The following is a 20861-nucleotide window of genomic DNA, read 5'->3' on the forward strand; positions in this document are numbered from 1 at the left end:
ATATATTTAATGATACATTTGTAGATTCACAATCTCAAAAAGACAAATCTGCTGCTATATGTAATGAATTAGGACCCCCTTTCTATTTCGTAACAAGGGCTGTGTATTGCAAAAAGACATCCCATCTAGTTCAACACTGCTTGCTGTTGCCTACATGTTGTTAATGTTACAGTATGTGTGTTTACTGCAATTGTAGTATAAATCTATAAAGTTTATGCATGTTTTATATGTGTGGTAAAAAAAACAGTAAATGCTACACAACTGTAGACAATCACAAAAAAATAATAAGTGTGTGATACTGTGTTTATTTAAAAAAAAAAAAAATCTGAAAACCTGCTGACCACTAACCTTGCAAAATATAATTGAACAAACTTTGATGACTCCCCAGCTTTGAGAAATCAGCCTGTTTGCAGAGAGGGAGGCGTGTGGGCGCCAGTCTGTGAAACTGCAACACAGTGGATAACGTGAGGACTTAAGTTTTCAAAACATTTTTATCTTCCCTTTTTGCTATTTTATGTATTGTGTCAAGCATGTGGACTATGGGCTTGGTTTTTAGTAAATGTTCACTCTATTTCAAGAGTATAAATCTGCTTTGTAAATGTCTCTCTTTCCCCCGTGAATGTGTTTTTGCAGAGCTTTATTTACAGATAGTTCATCAAGAATGAGTTTCCAAGCTTTAAAATCAGTCCCAATGTTTGTATATATTTGAGTGTTAAGGACATTTAAATACTTCTTAAATATGAAAAAGATATCCTGCAAAGTAAACCATTGCATCAATGAGATCTGAAATAAATCACCCCTCCATGCCACTGTACAGAAGAGTGTTTCTCTCCTGTGTTTAGAAGGGAGTTTGTCTCAAATGACCCTGGCCAGTCTCCTGGTGCCTCTTAACCCTGTATCTGCTGCTGTCCCCCTGGGACACCTTTGGAAATGAGCTCCTGAAACTTAAGCAGCCTCAGGGTTTGGGTTCCCGGTTCGTTGTTGTTGTTTCCTGGTGAGACCGCTACTAGGCCAGGGGCTGGGAGATTATTATAGGCTGGACTTAATATTTTGCACTGTCAATATTTTAATTGTGTATTTAATAAAGTATATACCTTTTTACCAAGTACTGCATTGTGTGTGGTTGTGTATGGTGGGTCGGTGCTGGGTTACACTGGGATCCTTGGAGCAGTGGTCGGGTGGACATCCCGACGTTGTGGCCATGGGGCCACTGTTCTGAAGGTAGAAGAATCCGGGGCAGCTTACAGATACGATTTTGTCACGGAGGTCATGAATTTGAAATGGATATAAAACGCATTTGGTTTGGCATTTCCTTTAAAAAATGCAGTACGTCATGTAGTGGAAATACAAATATGCGAGTATGTGTTTGGTTGTGTATGCACACAGCATTTACGTGTAGCTATGTAGGTCAGCTAATGAGATTTGTATTTTGTAGCTGAGCGAGCATGTAAATAAACACAGATCGTATGTTACTGTAAATCCCGGTTGTGATCTTCACATACATACACTGCTTGTCTGCTTGACTCAGTCTCTTCTAGTTTCAATAACACTGATGAAGGCACTAGCCTTGCAACACTACATACTGTGATTGTGGAAAAATAAAATCAAAGCATCCCGGGTAGATTACTCTCAGGGGTTATTTTTTTTGTGCGACACCCACAATCAAACCTGACCTAGAGAATCACAGAACACAGCTGTGTAGCGAGTATGAAGGCAGAATCTCAAAGCGTTTTTAGCCATCTTAAGTCACAAGTCAAAGTGGCTGCACAGTTTCCACAACACTGGAAATATGAAGTTGCAGCTGCAATGGATTATGAGATATTAGCTGTAGTAGGTGCAGAGATGATGGGTTCACTAACTCATACTATAATTAGGGCTTCTGATTTTCGGTTTTAACCGATAGAAAAAAAAAAGAAACCGGTGGATAGCCAATAAACACCGGAAAAACTGTGCAAATGGTTAATCAATTCACGTTAACTTTACCCTTTTCCCATTAAAAAATAAAACCTATTACAAAAATAATAATAAATGCATTTCTCAGTGCTGCTGGGCAATGTCCCGCCTTCCTGACTTGTATCTATCATTGATTCGTTCTGAATACTTTAAACCCATCCCAACTACTGAGTGACAGCACATTCCTACATTTCTATTGGAGACTCAGCGTAAGAGATTTAAAACGAGATTACAATCAGGAGGGAGGCTTGTTAGCAGGATTTAAAGCTGTATTATAGTTAAGATACGGAGGATTTAAAACAGAATTGTGGCGAAATGTACAAAAATGCGTACACACAAAAACCCCTGAAGAATGTGCTCGTGACCAGAGGGATTTTGTTGTGGAAGACAGAAAAGGAAAGAAGGTACAACTTAAGTGTGCAAGTACTGTCGAGTCAATACTATACATATTTTGACAGAAAAAACAAAAAAACAAAATGCTCAAGCACTTTGGAAAGTAACCAAAAACACTAATTTCATACAATATAACAAAAAACAAAAGCCCCCCTCCAAAATAAAGATTTACATAAAAATTGAAAATAGCTAAAAATAAGCATAAAAAAATATGATTAATGAAACCCGAAGCCCTAGCTATAATACAGGCTCCCCTTACAGGGATGCTTCAAAAGATACTAAATCACAGAGGTGTACAGCTGATAGAAATGAAACTCAGCCCCAGGAAAAAAAACAACGTTGCAGTTGTTTTTAAAAAAAAAAAAGAAGTATCAGTGCTGAATTTGACAATTTTGCTGTTTTTTTGTAGCTTCCTCTTTACAGAAATAACTTCTGACACAGGTTGTTGATTTTGGGGAACTGTGTTCATTACCGTATAATTAAGAATACAGGAAGACTACATCGCCACTGAGATTCAAATAGCTGCTCTAGATCTTGTAGGTTCTTCCTGGGTTCACTTCATGCTGGTCTCCCTCCATTCTGCTACAATCTTACAACAATCTAACAAGATGTCCGGTGAAGTTCTCTACTCCAGTGTCAAGTTCACTCGGAAACCAGATGACCAAGCAGGTGCTAAACTGTGTGCAGGTGAGCATTGTCTCTGTAAACTTGGTGCTTTATTACATGAAGAATGGGCTCCCTTTAAAATTGTTGCGTACATTTTTCTGTGCTTTGCTGACACACTTGACTGGGTCTCAGACTCCGCTGTGTAAATCTCTTTGCCAGTTTGCAGTGGTAAAGAGCTGCTTTGCTGTAACCAGACTCGGGTTTCTAGTGTTAAATTTAGAAATACCAATAGAGCCGATACCTTTTATTGGACTAACTAAACAATAATTAATCACAAGCTTTCAAGACCTCAGCGTTGTCTTCTTCAGGTGTAAGTAGGATAGAGAGATTGATGTTTTTCCTAGTATCACATCTCCTTCTCTTTGTCCATCATCTCTAGACTAATAAGGCTAACATTTCATCTATCAATGAAATACCTAATGAAACTTCATTTTTTCAATGTTTTTCTGCTCAACAAAGTTAAACAGTTTGCTGGAATGAAGATACAAGTTTTCTGTTTCTGGTTTATGTATTGAACTGCACTGGGAGACATGGTCTCAGTTTAATTGATTTAATAAAAGATACGAGAAAATAATATGTATACTATAAAGAGTATGTGTGTGTGAATGTGTGCGTGTGTGAATGTGTGTGTGTGCGTGTTTCTGTGTGTGTTTCTGTGTGTGTGTGTGTATGTGTTTGTGTGCGTGTGCGTGTGTGTGTGAACTGCTGCTGTTAATGAGATGGCATCCTCTTAAGCCCCATTCACACTGGCATGCTCTACCCAGGTCAGAACCTACCCGGGTCAGGACCCGGTGTCATGCGGGTCGGCTACGCGATTTCACACGGCTTTTGATAAAGCAGGATCCACCTGGGTGACAGAAGCAAACACACAACGCATGTATCAATGCCCCGGGAGCAGCTTGTTACAGACATTTCCATCCAAGCTTCTCTGGATTGAACTGTGAGTGTTGATTAGAGCAAATGTTTCTACATCCCTGTTGCAATCTGGCTCATGGTGTGTCTCAATCAATAGAAATATGGCTCATCAGAATAAACAGAAATGTTCCTTGCAGTAGAAACCTTCATGCAGGCGTGGCTGTTTGTTATTTCGTTGGCTTACGAATGACCGTCATGCATTTTTATCTCGCTCGGGTCAAAGCGTGTCATCCCACATCCTGAGGTGGGTCGCTGGGACCCGGGTACAACCTAGGTACGTGGTTTCACAGGATTGTGACCCGGGTAGCCAGAATCCGAGTAGGAGTGCCAGTGTGAAAGGGGCTTAAAAAAGAAACACCACACAGAACAATCCACTGTGAGCAGAGTGTTGCAGGATGATTACACTCTGGTGTACCATCTGGACTCTGTGATTCTGAGAGCTCTACTGAGGCCAGAGGGGTGCTTTATGTTACGACTGAAACATAAACTGGATCTAAACAACAAGACCCTTTAGAGGGTCCCTTTAAAGCAAGTGCAGAGGCAATGGCAATTTTCCAGAGATGAATGCAGTTTCTGTAACTGTACAAAATGAGTCAGAAACTGAACTTCTCCTTCCACAGATTTCACAAGCAACCTCAAGTTGTTAGTTTCTCCTTGTGAACATTGTAATGATTACAGGCTGGATGAAAGGCATTTAGATGATGTGCATTATTGTAAGATGCCCCTCTTTTCTTTCTTTCTGCTTCGGTTTCTGTTTTGAAACTGCCTGCACACTCTAAAGCAGGACCAGCTATTGAGTAACAGCTTGGATTTTTGGGTTTCATTTTTAAATATGTATCTTTAAGGAACAGGTTTTTTGTGATTTTGTTTTTGCACACCAAGAATTTTGGTGAAAGAATTGTCTTAGTTTCTATCAGCATTTCACACACACAAGGGCAATGGGACATCCAGGGGAACGGGACAATGAGGCTCTATGAGATCAAATCACAAATAGCCCTCTTATTACAATCCACTCATTAGACATGTATCCTCTCTCTGTGGTGTTGTGTCAAGAGTACACACTGTCAAAAGATCTGCTCTTCCACTGATAAATAACTCAACCTACACTTGGGAGTGGCACTTTCATTCTATTACAGGAAAATTAACATTATTATTAATGTATTTGTTTAACATGACACTTCTGTGCTGTGAGATACTGTACACTACGCCACTGTACTCTCTCACACTCCCTCAAGCTGGTACAGTGTGGTCTGCACTCAGAGAGAAGTGTGACAGTTTACTGTAAACGATGCACAAGGGCATTAGGGTGAAGAAAACCACACGCTGCACAGTAAAGGATGCAACAGCCTAAGTCCACAGTGCTGCAGAGAGGGAGAGAGAGAGAGAGAGAGAGAGAAAGAGAGAGAGAGAGAGCGAGAGCTCTGCAGGAAGTGCACTGGACTGTGCAGAGCTGTCATACACAGCATACGAATCACACAACTATTCTGGCTCTTCAGTTTTATTCATTACAAATTATAGGCTTGAAATATTTTCTTCCCCTTCATGTAAACTTTCTTCTCATTCTTCTGTAGATCAGCTAGTTTTACAGGCTTCTTTATTTTCACTTTCTCTAAGAGAATGGATTTTCAGTCCTTGGTTAGCTCTCCTTTAAAGGCTGGGCAGTAATAATTTAAAGCCAGTAAGCGGTAAGGGAATGGATTTGATAAAGCCTTGTTTAGCGCTGCTTTAAGGTGAACTTGATTTTAAAGCATTGTTAATAAGAGCCTACTATCTGATGCTATGCTAGTGAAATGGTCAGATCAGATGTTCACTTCTCCTGTGTTTTGTTTGTCTTCACTCCCAGGAAGGGAAGACGATATCACCTATGCTACAGTGAAGTTTGCAGAAGCTCCAAGCTCCCAGCAGCAGCAGCAGACAGACCCCAGCCGCACAGCGGGTGAGCCCATGAATAGCACTGCTGTCAGTGTCATCATGTTACATTACATTCTCCCTTACCTTTTCATGATGTCTGGAATCATTCAGAGTGCGTCTTATTGTCAGTACTCAGCCATGGTTTATTCCCTTTAGTCTGGGTGTTAAGGTGCTTTGACCTGAATTCAGGGCCAGCTCTTCAGTTCTAGCTGCCAGGTTCCCTTTACCCGCACAGACTGGATTAGCAGAGTGTCTGTATTGTCGAGAGTGCAATCTAGTGAACACATACTGTGAATCAAGTTTTCTTTTAAGCCAACAGCAGAACAGCCTTGCTGTATTTATCCACACACCCTGTTGAAACACCTGTTAACTAGCTCCTGAGTTGCAGCTTTGTGAACAGGGCTCGCAGTGCTGGACTGTTTTAAAGAGCTCCTCAAGTTTGACATTGAGCTTGACATTGACAGCAGCTCCTAGCCTCTAATTATTATTATTATAATTATTATTTATTCCTTAGCAGACACTCTTATCCAGGACGACTTACAATTGTTACAAGATATCACATTATTTTTTTACATACAATTACCCATTTATACAGTTGGGTTTCTACTGGAGCAATCTAGGTAAAGTACCTTGCTTAAGGATGCAGGAGCAGTGTCCCCCACCTGGGATTGAACCCACAACCGGTCAAGAGTCCAGAGCCCTAACCGCTACTCCACATTGCTGCCCTATACTGAAGTGTATCCTTGACTGATTGTTTGAAGTTATAAATCTAGAAAGTTTCTTTAGTATACTGTGTACTGTATCCAGAGCTGTGTTCTCTCTCCTCAGACCCCACCCCTCCTGTGAGTGCTGCTGGCAAAGTCCTCCTCATCCTGTGCTGTCTCTTACTGGCTTCCATCATCTCCCTCACTGTCTATCGTGAGTATTCACACGCTGCTGTTTGTTAGCAGGGTTTCAAATCGCTATCAAACTTGTATTCACATAAATGGACTTGTGCAAAGAGAATTCAGATAACAGTTTCCCATGACCAGTATATGAAGCATGGACAGCGAATATCACTGCATTTCAGAGTCAGATTTACTGAACTGATTAATCAGCTTTAAACATGTACAGAACAAGCTGGTTGAGTGCATTCCACTGAACAAAACTGTAATTCACGTTTGTCTGTTTGCTTGTTTGTTTTTCTTAGATTTCAGAACTAAAGAAGACCCTGAGAAATACACCAGCCTGTCCTCAAATTATTCATCATTACAGAATCAGCTCCAGGACTTGAGCAGTGACTACAGCAACCTCAACAAGAATTATTCTGAGCTGCAGAGTAACTATAGCAAGCTCTCTGGATCTCACTCTAATCTGCAGAGTAACTATAGCAGGCTCAATGAAACTCATTATGAGCTGCAGAGTAACTATAGCAAGCTCTCTGGATCTCACTCTAATCTGCAGAGTAACTATAGCAGGCTCAATGAAACTCATTATGAGCTGCAGAGTAACTATAGCAAGCTCTCTGGATCTCACTCTAATCTGCAGAGTAACTATAGCAGGCTCAATGAAACTCATTCTGAGCTGCAGAGTAACTATAGCAGGCTCTTACAAAATCAGAGCCAGCTAGTAGATGAGAAAAACACACTCCAAAAAGAAAATTCAGAATTGAAAAAGAACAATACTGAGCTTTCTGTCAAATCATCAATCTTGGATAAATACTGTCCTCTCAAAGAAGGCTCTTCAAAGGGTGAGTTGTGAATTCTATACAATCCCATCATGAGAAAGAGAGAGAGAGAGAGAATGCTTTGCAGGAAGTGCATTGGACTGTGCAGAGTTGTCATACACAGTATACGAATCACACAACACAGAGATTGAATTTTGAAAATCAACACATTCTACACCATAAAACAGCAGCAATGATAAAACACAGACGGCAGCAACAGTGATAGAATTACATGATCTTTTTAAAAATTTAAAATTAAATTGCCATCTTCACCCACCCCACACACTCCCTCCTCAATGCACCCACATCTTGAACCATACTGTAATAAAATAAATCAGCTTTTATTCTGGTTGCAACCAGGACTCTAAAAACACACAAAGCATCATCTATACCAGTGCAGGACATTCTGTTCTTGTGGGATTTCAAAATGGTTAGCTTCGCTTGACCTTGAAGAAAGTTGACCAGGGCACACCGATAGCGGCATATGTAAGAATACGTAATACTAAAAATGAACAGCGCTTTAGTAAAAAGCACCCCGAGGTTCGTCAGCAGGCCGGAGTCGAGGGCAGTCTGTGAAACACTGTTTCCACGGCGGGGCAGAAGGGGCACCGCTCCCTCAACCCGGCTCAGCTAGCGGTTCGTGGCCATGATGCCATGCAGGACGTGCCACTGCAGGTCCCCGGAGTGCTTAGGCAAGGGCAGCTTGTACAGCACCCTCCAGGACAGCAGTGGCAAAGAAAGATGAGAAAGATGCAAAGGCTGCCCTTCAAATCGGTGATATCATGGGGCAAGTTCAGCATGGAAGAGTGGGCCTTGGTCTCAGTTCAGCTCCTCCTACATGGCACAATGCAGCCCCAGCTCAACGGAGGAATCTGGTAGTCAACAAGGTGCAAAAGCAGGAGGAGAGGATGAGGTGCGTAAAGGCCATTTCCCAGGCCAAGCAGGGAGAATGGATGAGATGGGAGAGTGTGGAACAATGCAAGATCGGCTGGCAAGACTTATGGACAATGGAACAGAGCAGGATCAGTTTCCTCATCAGATCAACATATGATGTTCTCCCATCACCACAGAACCTAAACCTCTGCGTGGGTGAGGATCCCTCATGTCATTTGTGTTCATCACCTGCAACATTAAGGCACATTTTGGCAGGATGTAAGGTGGGTCTTAGCCAAGGACGGTTTACTTGGCGCCATGACCAGGTGCTGCGATGTTTGCCCTTACAATTGGAAGACAAGCGTAACATGACCAATAAGTTGCAACCAGTTCCATCAAAGCATTACACAATATTGTGACAATATTCCTCCTTCCAGGAGAGCAACAGCCAAGAAAAGGTGTAAAAGCCAAGCCTCGCCCAGGACAACTGGAAGCTGCTAAATGCTGGCAGATGTTGGTAAATGGCTTATTTTTCCACCCGAGATTGCCACCACTAACCTTCAACCAGACATTGTCTTGTGGTCTGGATCAGCACGCCTTGTTCATCTGGTAGAGTTAACAGTGCCATGGGAGGATGCTGTGGATGAGGCGTATGAGAGGAAGAAACTGCGGTATGCTCAACTAGCCACTGAAGCAGAACAGCAAGGATGGAGAGTTTGGGTTTACCCAGCAGAGGTGGGTTGTCGAGGATTTGTGGCGCACTGTACAACCTGATTTCTCAGAGATGTCAGGTTCGGTGGCCAAGAGTTGTGTCGCACAGTGAAGAACTTATTTGAAGCAGCAGAAAGGAGCAGCAACTGACTGTGGTTGAGACGGAAAGATTCTAGCTGGGGATCTCAAGCGCAATAGAAAGAAAGCAACACTGATGTACGGCTAAGTAAGCTGGGCTGAGTTGAGTGGGGGACGGAGGGTGGTGATGCTGGGATGCCAGAATCACTGTCAAGCCCTCTTGAGGTGTCGTGGGCTAGTCGACGAAACACCGAGGACGGAAGGTGCCCACTTGAAGATCCCAGAGATGTACCCTACTTAGCTCAATCCAGACGGTTGTCATGCTGATGCGCTGGGGAGACCGCACTGTGGTTGCTGGGGAGGCAAAATAAGCTGATCCCTGGAGCCAGCATTACACATAAGCCATCAACACCAGGCAGAAAGATATCTGCATCATCATATGGAAAGAAACACAAATGGATGGAGATGCAGATGGATCACATTAGTTTACTGTAAAGCTACATCTTAGTTGGCGCTTATCTTTGCGAGAGCCGAGTTCAAATCAGCATGAAGTTTTAACATCTACTCTCATGTAATGTTAATCAGGCAGGGGCAGTTTGTACAGCACCTTCCAGGACGGCAACGCAGACTCACTCAATGGTAGGTGTCAGTCAGGTCTCTTAACTTGGGGTAATGGCATGCTTTGACAACTGTGCTGTACAGCTGCCTCTTCACTGCAGAATGGAATTGCAGGTCTGACTCTCTGTCCAGTGATAACAGCATCCCGGACTGCTCACCCCCCTCCTCCTCCTCCTCCTCCAGCACCGCAGGGGAGAGCAGCACCGAGGGTGAAACTGGTTCATGCTCCAGGGCCTGTCTCTCTGAGTGGCACTGCACCACGAACTTCGACACAGCAGGGCTTAAGGGAGGCTTTGCTCTCTCCCAGAACCCTCTCCATGAATCGTACTGAGAGCAGGCCCAGTGCTGCAGTCAGCTCAGCCCCGCTCTTCCATCGCCACTCAGTCCAGTCTATCAGGTGACGCAGGGTAGTGACTCTGGCCTCTAAAAACACTGAAAAAAGCTGTTTGTAATTAAAATAAACGCCACATTTAAAAATGTCATTAAAAAAGAGGCTCTTTGAAAACACAATTAGTGCATTCTGTCCTTAAAACCTTTACTAACCTCCAGGCATTCAATATCTTCTTATAAAATCTTTCCAACCCTGTCTAAACTGAGCTCTCCAGCCCACCTCAGGAGAGACAGAGCTAGGCCTTTCCAGTTCAGTTTGGGGGAGTACAGCAGACTCTGCAGTCTGAAAGCAGCTAACTGGGAGGAGATGTCTATCAGCCCATGCCCCCCTTCATCTCAGGGCAGGTACAGCACCACTGGCTTCAACCAATGGTTTCTATTCCAAAAGAAATTGACCAGTTTCTTCTGGACCTGCTCCAGCAGCCCTGGGGGAGGGTTCAGACACACCAGTCTGTGCCACAGGATGGATGCCACCAAGTTATTAATCACAAGGACCCTCCTCCTGAAGGGCAGGCGGTTCAGCAGCCATTACCAGCTCTGTAATCTCCCTACCACCTTCACCAACACCCTCTCCCAGTTCTGCTGCATGTAAGCCTCTGTACGCAAGTATGCCTTCAGCACTTTCAGTCCAGCTCTGTTCCAATCCAGAACCCGAGGCAGAAAGGGAGGGGCTCTTCCCAGCCAGCTCCCTGCCAGGAGGCCAAGCTAGCAGGACACTCCCTCAGCCGGTGTAGCAGCGGTTCAATAGATCTCGAATAGAGCATCCCCGACAGAGAGCAGCCCTGTCTGTTCCCTCTCTCCACTGGGAAAGGCTGGCTTAAACTGCTATTAATCTTAAAAGCTAAAAATATCTGGGCTCCCGAGTGGCGCATCCAGTAAAAGGGGCAGCAGTGTGGAGTAGTGGTTAGGGCTCTGGACTCTTGACCGGAGGGTTGTGGGTTCATCCCCAGTGGGGGACACTGCTGTTGTACCCTTGAGCAAGGTACTTTACCTAGATTGCTCCAGTAAAAAAAAAAAAACAACTGTATAAATGGGTAATTGTATGTAAAAATAATGTATAATGTGATATCTTGTAACAATTGTAAGTCGCCCTGGATAAGGGATAAGAAATGAATAATAATAATAATAATAATAATAATAATAATAAAAGCACTCGCTAGAGTGCAGGATGCGCTCTATAGCCTGGACGTCGCCGGTTCAAGTCCAGGCTGTTCCACAGCCGACCGTGGACGGGAGCTCCCAGGGGGCGGCGCTCAATTGGCCGAGCGTCGCCCGGGGGGAGGGAGGGTTAGGTCGGCCAGGGTGTCCTCAGCTCACTGCGCAGCAGCGACCCCTGTAGTCTGGCCGGGCGCCTGCGGGCTTGCCTGTAAGCTGCCCAGAGCTGCGTTGTCCTCCGACGCGGTAGCTCTGAGGCGGCTGCACGGTGAGTTCGCAGTGTGTAAAGAAGCGGGCGGCTGACGGCACACGCTTCGGAAGACAGCGTGTGTTCATCTTCGCCCATCCCGAGTCAGCGCAGGGGTGGTAGTGGTGAGCTGAGCCTAAAAAATAATTGGGCATTTCAAATTGGGGAGAAAATAATAAAAACTAATTGGCAACGTTTAAATTAAAAAAAATATATATATATATCAGAGTATACAATTTTGATGCAAGAGATAAAAACAGGACCAAAAGCAAACACCTCCAGTGTGTGGAATAAATGGCCATGGTCCACCCTGTCGAAAGCTTTCTCCTGATCAAGTGACACCAGCCTAAAATCTAGATTAAAAAAAATTAGAAACATTAAAAAGGTCTCTGATTTAAAACAAATGATCAAATATAGAGTGCCCCGGCACACGGTACATCTGGTCTCTGTGCACCATGGCGCTCAAGCATTCTCTAAGATGGCTGGCCAGGGTTTTGGAGAGGATTTTGTAATCACAGCACAACAGCGACACAGGGCACCAGTTCTTCAGCTCAGATAGACCTCCTTTTTTGGGTAACAAAAGTCAGTACTGCCCTGCGCAGCTCAGAGGTAGCTCTCCTTCTGCCACACACTCCTTCAGCACCTGTGCAGATCACTTCTAAGACATTTCCAAAAATGCTTATTAAACTCAGCCGGAAGTCCGTCCAGCCCAGGTGCTGTGCTGTTGGAGAGCTGTGTGACGGCGGTCGTGAGCCCCCCAAATAACAGGCGTGTCCAGGCCGCAGCGCTCCCCCACACTCAGGCTAGGGAGACCCTCCAATAGCCACTCCGTCTACTCCTGGTCGCACTTCTCAGCCTGATACAGCTCGGAGTAAAAGTCCACTGCGGCCCTACGAAGCTCCGCAGGGCTGGAGACCTCTCTCCCCCGGGCAGCCTCAGTAACAGCATCTGCTTGTGTTCAGATACCTTCTCCAAGCCAAAGAAGGCTGTGGGGGCGTCCATGTCTCTTAGTTCAATGAATCTTGCTCTCACCAGCGACCCCTTGATCAGGAGAGGTTTCTTCTCTTTAAGGCTGCAATATATTCCCTCCGTGCTTTGGCCACTCAGCGCTCTATCAATCTCTAAAATCTCAATCTCTAACTGGCTGACTGCTGCATTCATTTGTCCAGTGACGTTCTGGGAGTATTGCTGGAAGAAAATCTTAATTTGAGTTTTCCCCACGGATTGGGGATTGGGTTCATCATGATTTCTGTCTAAATAAAAATCTAAAGTACAATTAAAATGTTCTGGATCACACTTTCCTAAAATCTGATTAATACTTTTAAAAAATACAATCTGTTCTCTGCCCAAATTAGGAGCATAAATACTACAAAGATCAATAAAACCCCCATTTAATTTCATTTCAACATTTAAAGCCTCCCTTGCACGACCTCCTCCACAGACACAATCTCTGCTCCCAGCCCCGGTGAAAATAAAACTACCACCCCAGCACTAACGTTGGAGCCGTGATTTAAAATCACCTTCCCCTTCCACTCTGACAGCCAGTGTGCTTCATTACTGCTGTCAGAGTGAGTCTCTTGCAGTAAAATACAATTTGCCTTTTTTGACTTAATAAAATCAAATAACTGGGCTCTCTTACTAACATCACAGAAGCCACTTTCATTAAAAGAGCTTAAAGTAAACTTCTCCATGGAGGATGACGCATAAAACATGGGGGACGCTGCATGAGTGTCTTTTGTTTGTAGTTTTTATTACTGTGTTTTATTTTCCCTTTTTCTTTCACCTTTTGTTTTCATTTTTATTTCTTAGCATCTGCGCGTGCTGCCTGATACAAGTGCAACCTCTTTACCATCGTTGGTATTGGGGATAGAAGAACCAGTGCCACCTGGTGGTTAATAATGGAAAGAAAAAAATAATAAAATTAAATTAAAAACTTCTGTCTCTCATGTCAGTGAATTCCCACACCCTAACACAGGGACAAATAAAGCCCCCCCCCCACCATTTACTCATCTGTTCCAATACTATTTGGAGTGGAGGGGAGATGTAGTATCCTTGTGATAAAATCATGCTAATGCTAATTCTGAGAATCTAGCCCTGTGTTGTAGGTGCAGCCCCCTTCTTCAGATCTCCAGGCGTTTAACATGCACTGCTTCTTTCTCTCATTGTGCAGAGCGGGTTTGTAAAGCCTGTCCAGAGAAGTGGGTGGAGTCCAATGGAAAGTGCTACTACTTCTCAACTGATACAATGAACTGGAACTCCAGCCAGGCTAGCTGTGTGTCAGTGGAAGCAGACCTGGTGATTATAGAGAGCGAGGAGGAGCAGGTACAGTATTGCAAACATTCAAGTTTAAAAATAAAACAAACTGGCAGGAAAAATTGCTTGTCATGTATTTGTTAATTTCCTTTCCTTTACGTACAGTAAGTGTCTCTCTTTCTTTAAAAATACACCCATCTTTGCCTCATGATGTTACAGCTCCATTGTAACTAATAGTAAACTGTTGTTTTCTGCTCAGAAATTCTTATTAAAGAAGGCTAAAACGGATTCTTACTGGATTGGCCTGACGGACGCTGTTAATGAAGGAGTCTGGCTCTGGGTGGACGGCACTCCTCTCAATGACAAGGCAAAGTAAGAGCTTCAATCTCATTCTGAAATCACTGCTGAGGATTAAAAGGATACAGCAGCAAACAACCTAGTCATTTTCTACTGACATCGTGTGACACTGACTGGCATTGCTCCTCATCTCTTTCAGATTCTGGGCCACAAGGACACATGATAAAGGTAAAGAGCCTGATGACTATAAGGGAGACGACCCCGCTGGTGAAGATTGTGCACAACTACAACCAAAGAGGAATTCCAGAGAGACCTGGTTTGATTCTTCATGCAAAAAGCAATATAAAAGGATTTGTGAAACTAAGGCATTGATAGTTTAGAAAGAGGATATGACAGGTTGACCGAGTGACGACGTCCCCAGAGCAGAAAGCTGACACAGACACACACAGGCAGGTACTCGGGTGAAAGCGCTGGTGCGCGCGTATTTATTTAAAAATAAAATTAAACAAAAAAAAACACAGCAAAATAAATATTTAAAACAAAACGAATCACGAACACATAAAAACAAAACGATACCTAGGTCAGGCTGGGCAGTCGCCTTCACTGATCCTGTAGTACTCGAGTTTTATTTTTACTTTCGTTTTTCTCCCGTCTCACTCTCGTTCCTCCTCTCAAACACCCACCCTGAACACAGAAACAGACAGGTTCATATACTCGAGGCCATCTCCGAATCAACACCCAATTAATTAATTTGGAGACGGACACATTCTGCACGAGAGTTTTAGTTTGCATGGCCGACAGTCAATTTGTCAATAATCACTGACTGCTGACCACGCATTCTCATGAGCTGTCTGTCAGAGATGAGCTGCTAACACCGCCTGTGCCAGACCACATTCAAACCAATAATAAACAAGACACTCGTCTTTTAAATAAACACAAAATCCCTTTTGCCAGCACATTCACCCGTGCTACATAAACACAACCCAATACATGATTTCCAGGCAGGGCTTTGCCCCGCCCCCTCTAACAATGTTCAGGGCTTCTCCTCTGCCCTGCCACACAGGACAATCAGGAAAAAAGAAACTAACGTCACTGAAGCACAAAGAGAGACGAGAAAGAATAGAAGAAACTCAGTTCAGATAGACAAGCATGCAGGTCATCCCCCAACATTACCAGATTAACCGTTTGATTCCACATTATGAGAAAGCAGAGATAACAATGAGCTGATGGTGGTTTGTACTGAATGAAGTCTGGCCGTGAGAACAGAATTGCATTGTTTGTTCAGAAATAAAGCTGAAACATTAAGAATCTCACAATATGAAAAAGCAGCTGAGATATAAATCTGATCTCAGGTAGTTTAGCAACGTGAACAGAAAGGTCAGTGTTTATTTAAAACCACTGCACACATGCACCCAGGAGACTCCCGAACCCTGATCTCCTGTGAAAAAAAAACAAACAAGAAGTTATCATGTTCACCATGCAGAGTGGGACAGACAGAAAGACCCAATCAGTGCAGAAAGCTCCACATCTTGAATGAGGACCCCAACAACAAGATTGGGAATCAAAGGCTTAATCGTAATGACGGGGAGATTCAACCTGATTCCTCACAGGGAGGGGCCAGCCCTACCTAACTGATAGAAGCACACCCCCACAAACAGTCTGAATCAGCACACTGATGAAGGCACCAGACTGTGCAGAGTTTATGGTTGTGTGAAGTAAATGAAGTCAGAGAAGAAAACTAAAAGATGATAACTTATGAAATTAAGATATTTCACCAAGTGGAGTCTTTCTCAAAGTCATTAAGTTTTGCTTAATTGTATAACCGAGTCTTTGGAGTTTTGCTCCCTCTAGTGGTTCACAAGAGGGATGACTAGTTAGTCACACAGGATCCAGACATTTCGAAACTGTATCCGAGGGCTCTGTTCTGAGCTACAGTAGAGCAACCCACTGAAACAACTACTTCAGCAGATCAGTATTATCATTTTATATCCCTGTAATGCACTGATACTCATTATAAAAGTTCACCCTGGTAAATGTACAGGCATTTTGCAGTTTCCTGTGCTTTAGCAGGCTTGTGCTGGTTAGCCATTGTTTTTACAACACTTTACAATGCATATCTGTGCTTCACCTGCTCGCCTTTGCTTTACCATGATTGTGCTGTGCTTTTACCCTGGTATACCACACACTTTTACAAGGGAGACAATGATCATTTTTATAGATCTTGAATATTGTGGCTCAGTCCATTCTGTCTACAGCTCCCATCATCCCTCACTGGTACTGCTGGGGCAGAACATGATGGGAGCTGTAGGCACTGTACTGAATATGCAGCCTTCTGTCTTTCCCCATATTTAAGGTTGTTACCTCACAAGCCTGTATTATAAAATGTGCATTATAGGGTTTTTATCAATGTAAACAAATGAGGAGAGCTCCTGTTCCTCTTCCCTTTGTTTCCATTTGTGTTTTTCTTCCCTGAGCTGAAGCAGAGCTCCCTGTATATACAGCGTTCCTATCATACCCCCCTGCTGCTGCAGGGAGCAGCAGGTGAATGGCTGGCTGTCTGTTTAGTTCACAAGCCAGAAAGCTTGCATTGTTACTGATAAAGCAGAGTGCACACACAAAAGGCCAAACTCTGGAAGAATGTGATAAATATTCAGCCAGATTGTAGAGTCAAATTGAACAATATTATGAGATGCAGGTTTCAGTGTAATGTCTTACTAGTACAATATTCTTCAGCAGGTTGATTAACAATTGCTTTGTATATTATATGAGTTTATTATTATTACCGATAGTTTTTTTTTTATTCTATTTGTATTTGTATTGAACTCTGTAGACCCCTCTGCACTGTATTTGTTAGAGATTCTGGGGGGACTATTCAAGTTTGTATATTATTTGAGTTAATTAATAAACATTTTTTATTGTGAAATATTTTTTTATTCTAACTATTAACATTGCTGATCTAGAGTTATAAAGCCAAGAGAACCTCACTCAACACTGGAGAGCTGCATAGAGGTCTATAGGAAAGAGAACTCCACTCAACACTGTAGAGGGCTCTAATAGTACAGGAGAGATCATTCCACTTAGTCTATTTTTTAACACACACCTGTATTTGCAGATTATAGATGATGTAATCATGTGTTTAACAAAATCCCCTGCAGTTAGCTGTGCTGTGTGATCTCCAATGGGTGCTGTTCCTGCAGTCAGCCTGGCTGTGCTGTGTGCTCTCCAATGGGTGCTGTTCCTGCAGTCAGCCTGGCTGTGCTGTGTGCTCTCCAATGGGTGCTGTTCCTGCAGTCAGCCTGGCTGTGCTGTGTGCTCTCCAATGGGTGCTGTTCCTGCAGTCAGCCTGGCTGTGCTGTGTGCTCTCCAATGGGAGCTGTCCCTGCTGAAAATCCCAGCCACTGCTGGCGAGCAGCTCAGAGTTGGGAATCGAAATAAATATTACTGGGCACCCAGCTGGTACATACAATCCCAGAGAGGGTTTACAGCAGATAGAGTGAGTGGAGTACAGTGCTACAGACAACAAACAGTTCAAACCAGAACTCCACAGTATTACATTTAAATGAACCAGTTTAACCAGCTCCTTAACCAGCACCTAGTCTCCTGAACCAGCATGACCAGCTGCAAACCAGTAAGACGCACCAGCTCTGACCACACCTGCTGTGGCTGCGAGTGGGTCGCTTACAGCTCTCCTCATGAGTGAATAACCACAGCATTCTAACGCTCATGGAGCATTCTGTTTATTTAGTCTGGGGTGACGTGGACCAAAGACCTGGATGTTTCCACCCCAGTAGTGTTACAGCACTAAAGAACTGAACATTAAACATACAGGCAAAGACTAATCACACACACACACACACACACACTCACACAGAGTCAGAACACCATATAACATTAAATAAGACTACATGCACAAACAGATACACTAGGGTACCCACAATACATTAAACACGAAGACAGACAGTATAAACAATGCAGTAGACACACACACACACACACACACACACACACACACACACAGACTGTCACACACTCACCTTGTGATTCAGTGCTTCCTGGGTCACCTGTTTCAGCTTCTATTTCACTTCCTGTGAGCCAGACAATCCCACCAGCCTCTGCAACTGATTTGCCGGAAGCCCCATCTTCTCTCCAGACTGGGATGTCAACCAATCAGCAAACAGGTAAACCTTAAAACTCATAACAGACAAATGTTTGGGCTCGTGCTTTCTTCAGTGCTACTGAGGCAAACTATACGAAACAAAGTCAACCAGACAATTCAGACACGCTTGAGGGTTAGTCTCACTTGAGTGTGGTTGCTCACATTGAGAACGCACCCTTAGAGGTTCTGTGAAACACTGATTAAACCAATGATGGTACCAGCTGAAATATAAATCAGCTGACTTAGTTTTACCAAAGAATACTACAATCCACCATTACATGGCATGAGAACTCCATTGACAATACAGTGCAATATCAAAGACCAACACTAGATGGCACTAGAATGCCATTCACAATTCAGTACAACCCAGCCAAAAATACTCAACCACAGATACTTGGGCAAAACCGAGACATTTATCTACATGCTAAAAATACTAAATGAAACTTAATAAGTTAAATGTAAAAAGCTTACTGACTAGATGCCTATTAAGATGTCTTTAATTGAACACACTGGAAATACTGTAGTTGAAACATCGGTCACTGAATTTATTATGTCTATTTTATTTATTTCTGAATTTGATTGAAATATTACAATCCAGCAGTATCCAGTTTAAGCCATTCTGTATAATTATTCATATAGCCACCCCTCACCTGTTGCAGGGACTCTGGGGTGGTGATGGCCTGGCCTTTGCTCCAGATTTTTCTCCTCCACCAGACAGGCTTCCTGCCGGCACAGGAAGTGAGGTCAGCGCTGCTGAGCGACACTTCCTCCACTTAACATGGTCAGCTCCAGGACTGCGCGAGGCATGGAACACTCGCTTTAACAAATCTGTTACTTTAAAAAGCTTTCCATCTCCTAACTTCAACATAGTGAATTACTTCCCTGTTTAATATCCTAGAATGTGTGTCCTCAATGGTTCTGTATTGCTGTTTCCACTTTGATCATTATTTACAAGGGTTACTAAACTAAAGCCCTTTTCTTTTTTAACCACTGCTTCTGAAAAGACTTCTAATACAAGCTGAATTCATTTCACAACGAGGGAGTGCGTGGTTTTAGAAGTGACCACCAGAGGGTGTGCACCTGCAAGTTCTGCCCCCTTGCAATCGTGACAACTGTGAATTAGTAAACACAAAATCTACAAACACAAAACATAGTATAGCCTATTGTGTAAACTCAATCTGTGGAGAATGGTAGAGATATCTGTGTGTGAATGTGACAGCGTGAGAGTCAGTTGACGCAGGCAGTAGGTAAAAGGACAAACACTTGCGGGTTTGGGACAGGTTGCAGGTCTTATTAAAGCGGGTCGGGTCGCGGATAAGAAGACGGTGTTGCAGTGGGTTGCGGGTCGGGTCCTGTAGTAGCGATTCCGGGTCGTAAGAATCGGACCCGGACCGGACTCTATATCGGGGTCCCCAGCAAAGCTCAGCCTCTTTGCACAAGGCATTCATTGTTTAAACATGAAGCCAGTGGTTCATGCCCAGCTCTTTGACTCTCCATTCCACTATATATTTTGCTCCTCCACTTTTTTTGCTCAGTGTACAGCTATGGCCAAAGGTTTTGCATCACTCTTCAGAATGAACAAACTTTACTTCAAAAAATCAAATGAAACCTGCTGAATAATGTTACGTTAACATATTGAATTATATACCACTTGGTAGTTTTCCATATACTTAAACTGACAAATTGAAAAATGCAACATTTTGAAATCTAACATGACACACTGTGCAACTATTATGGATTCCGGTACAGTTTTACAATATCATTTTGCATTTAATTACATGATGTTAAATAAAATATCTAAATTATGTTCATATAGTTTTGTTTTTTAATTCTCTCTCAATTAAAACATTCTAGGTGATGCTAACTTTTTTTTCCAGAGCTGTATACACACTCTTCTATGTTTTGTTATGATTTTGCCTTTAACAGTTTAAAATGAAATAACAAATTGAAAAGGCATTCAGAGGATGCCAGAAGGGCCACATTGATAGAAAACTAAATAAACGCACCCGACACAAACATTTTCTAGCCGTAACCTTCAATAACAATCTTTAACTGCAATACAGACAGTGGCACCACAACAGTAGCAACTATGGGGCAGCTATAATGGGATGAGGCTGCTATTGGTAGAATGGGATCACAGTTTGCTAACTATACCCATATGATCTTCAGTAGCAATAAAGACACACAGACAAACAGTGGCACTACAGCTGCAATGCAATCATTCTGTAATATAGTAGGGGACAATGGTAGCACAATTACAGGGAAGCTGCAATGATAATGCTGAATGTGCTAATAGGAGCTAAGAAAATGTATTGTAAATAGTTGGCTAGCTGCTTTAAAGAGTAAAGAAGCAAGCAGGTCTCAGCAGTGAGGTTAAATTGGTGTCAGGTGTTCTTCTGCCTCATGCAGCACAAACCAGCAGTGTGGTTACACCCTTTTGCACCCCTGTGTGATGCTGATCTGTGCTTTGCTTTTTGCAAAGGCTGGCTATGTTAAGTTGTGCAGAATAGGACGTTTTTATTTAGCCCCCTGAGCTTTTG

General features: G+C 43.1%; 1 protein-coding gene across 1 annotated transcript; it reads left to right on the top strand.

Annotated features, from left to right (window-relative positions):
* Positions 1 to 2863: 2863 nt before the first annotated feature.
* LOC131698885 (asialoglycoprotein receptor 1-like) lies at positions 2864 to 17088 on the top strand. The gene is made up of 7 exons (XM_058993549.1): positions 2864 to 3033; positions 5771 to 5863; positions 6667 to 6756; positions 7028 to 7567; positions 13786 to 13937; positions 14128 to 14240; positions 14365 to 17088. The coding sequence occupies exons 1-7, from the start codon at positions 2907 to 2909 to the stop codon at positions 14543 to 14545; spliced, it is 1296 nt and encodes a 431-aa protein (XP_058849532.1). The 5' UTR covers positions 2864 to 2906; the 3' UTR covers positions 14546 to 17088.
* The last annotated feature ends 3773 nt before the right edge of the window (positions 17089 to 20861 follow it).

The sequence above is a fragment of the Acipenser ruthenus genome, chromosome 20, assembly GCF_902713425.1.
Source record: "Acipenser ruthenus chromosome 20, fAciRut3.2 maternal haplotype, whole genome shotgun sequence".
NCBI lineage: Eukaryota > Metazoa > Chordata > Actinopteri > Acipenseriformes > Acipenseridae > Acipenser > Acipenser ruthenus.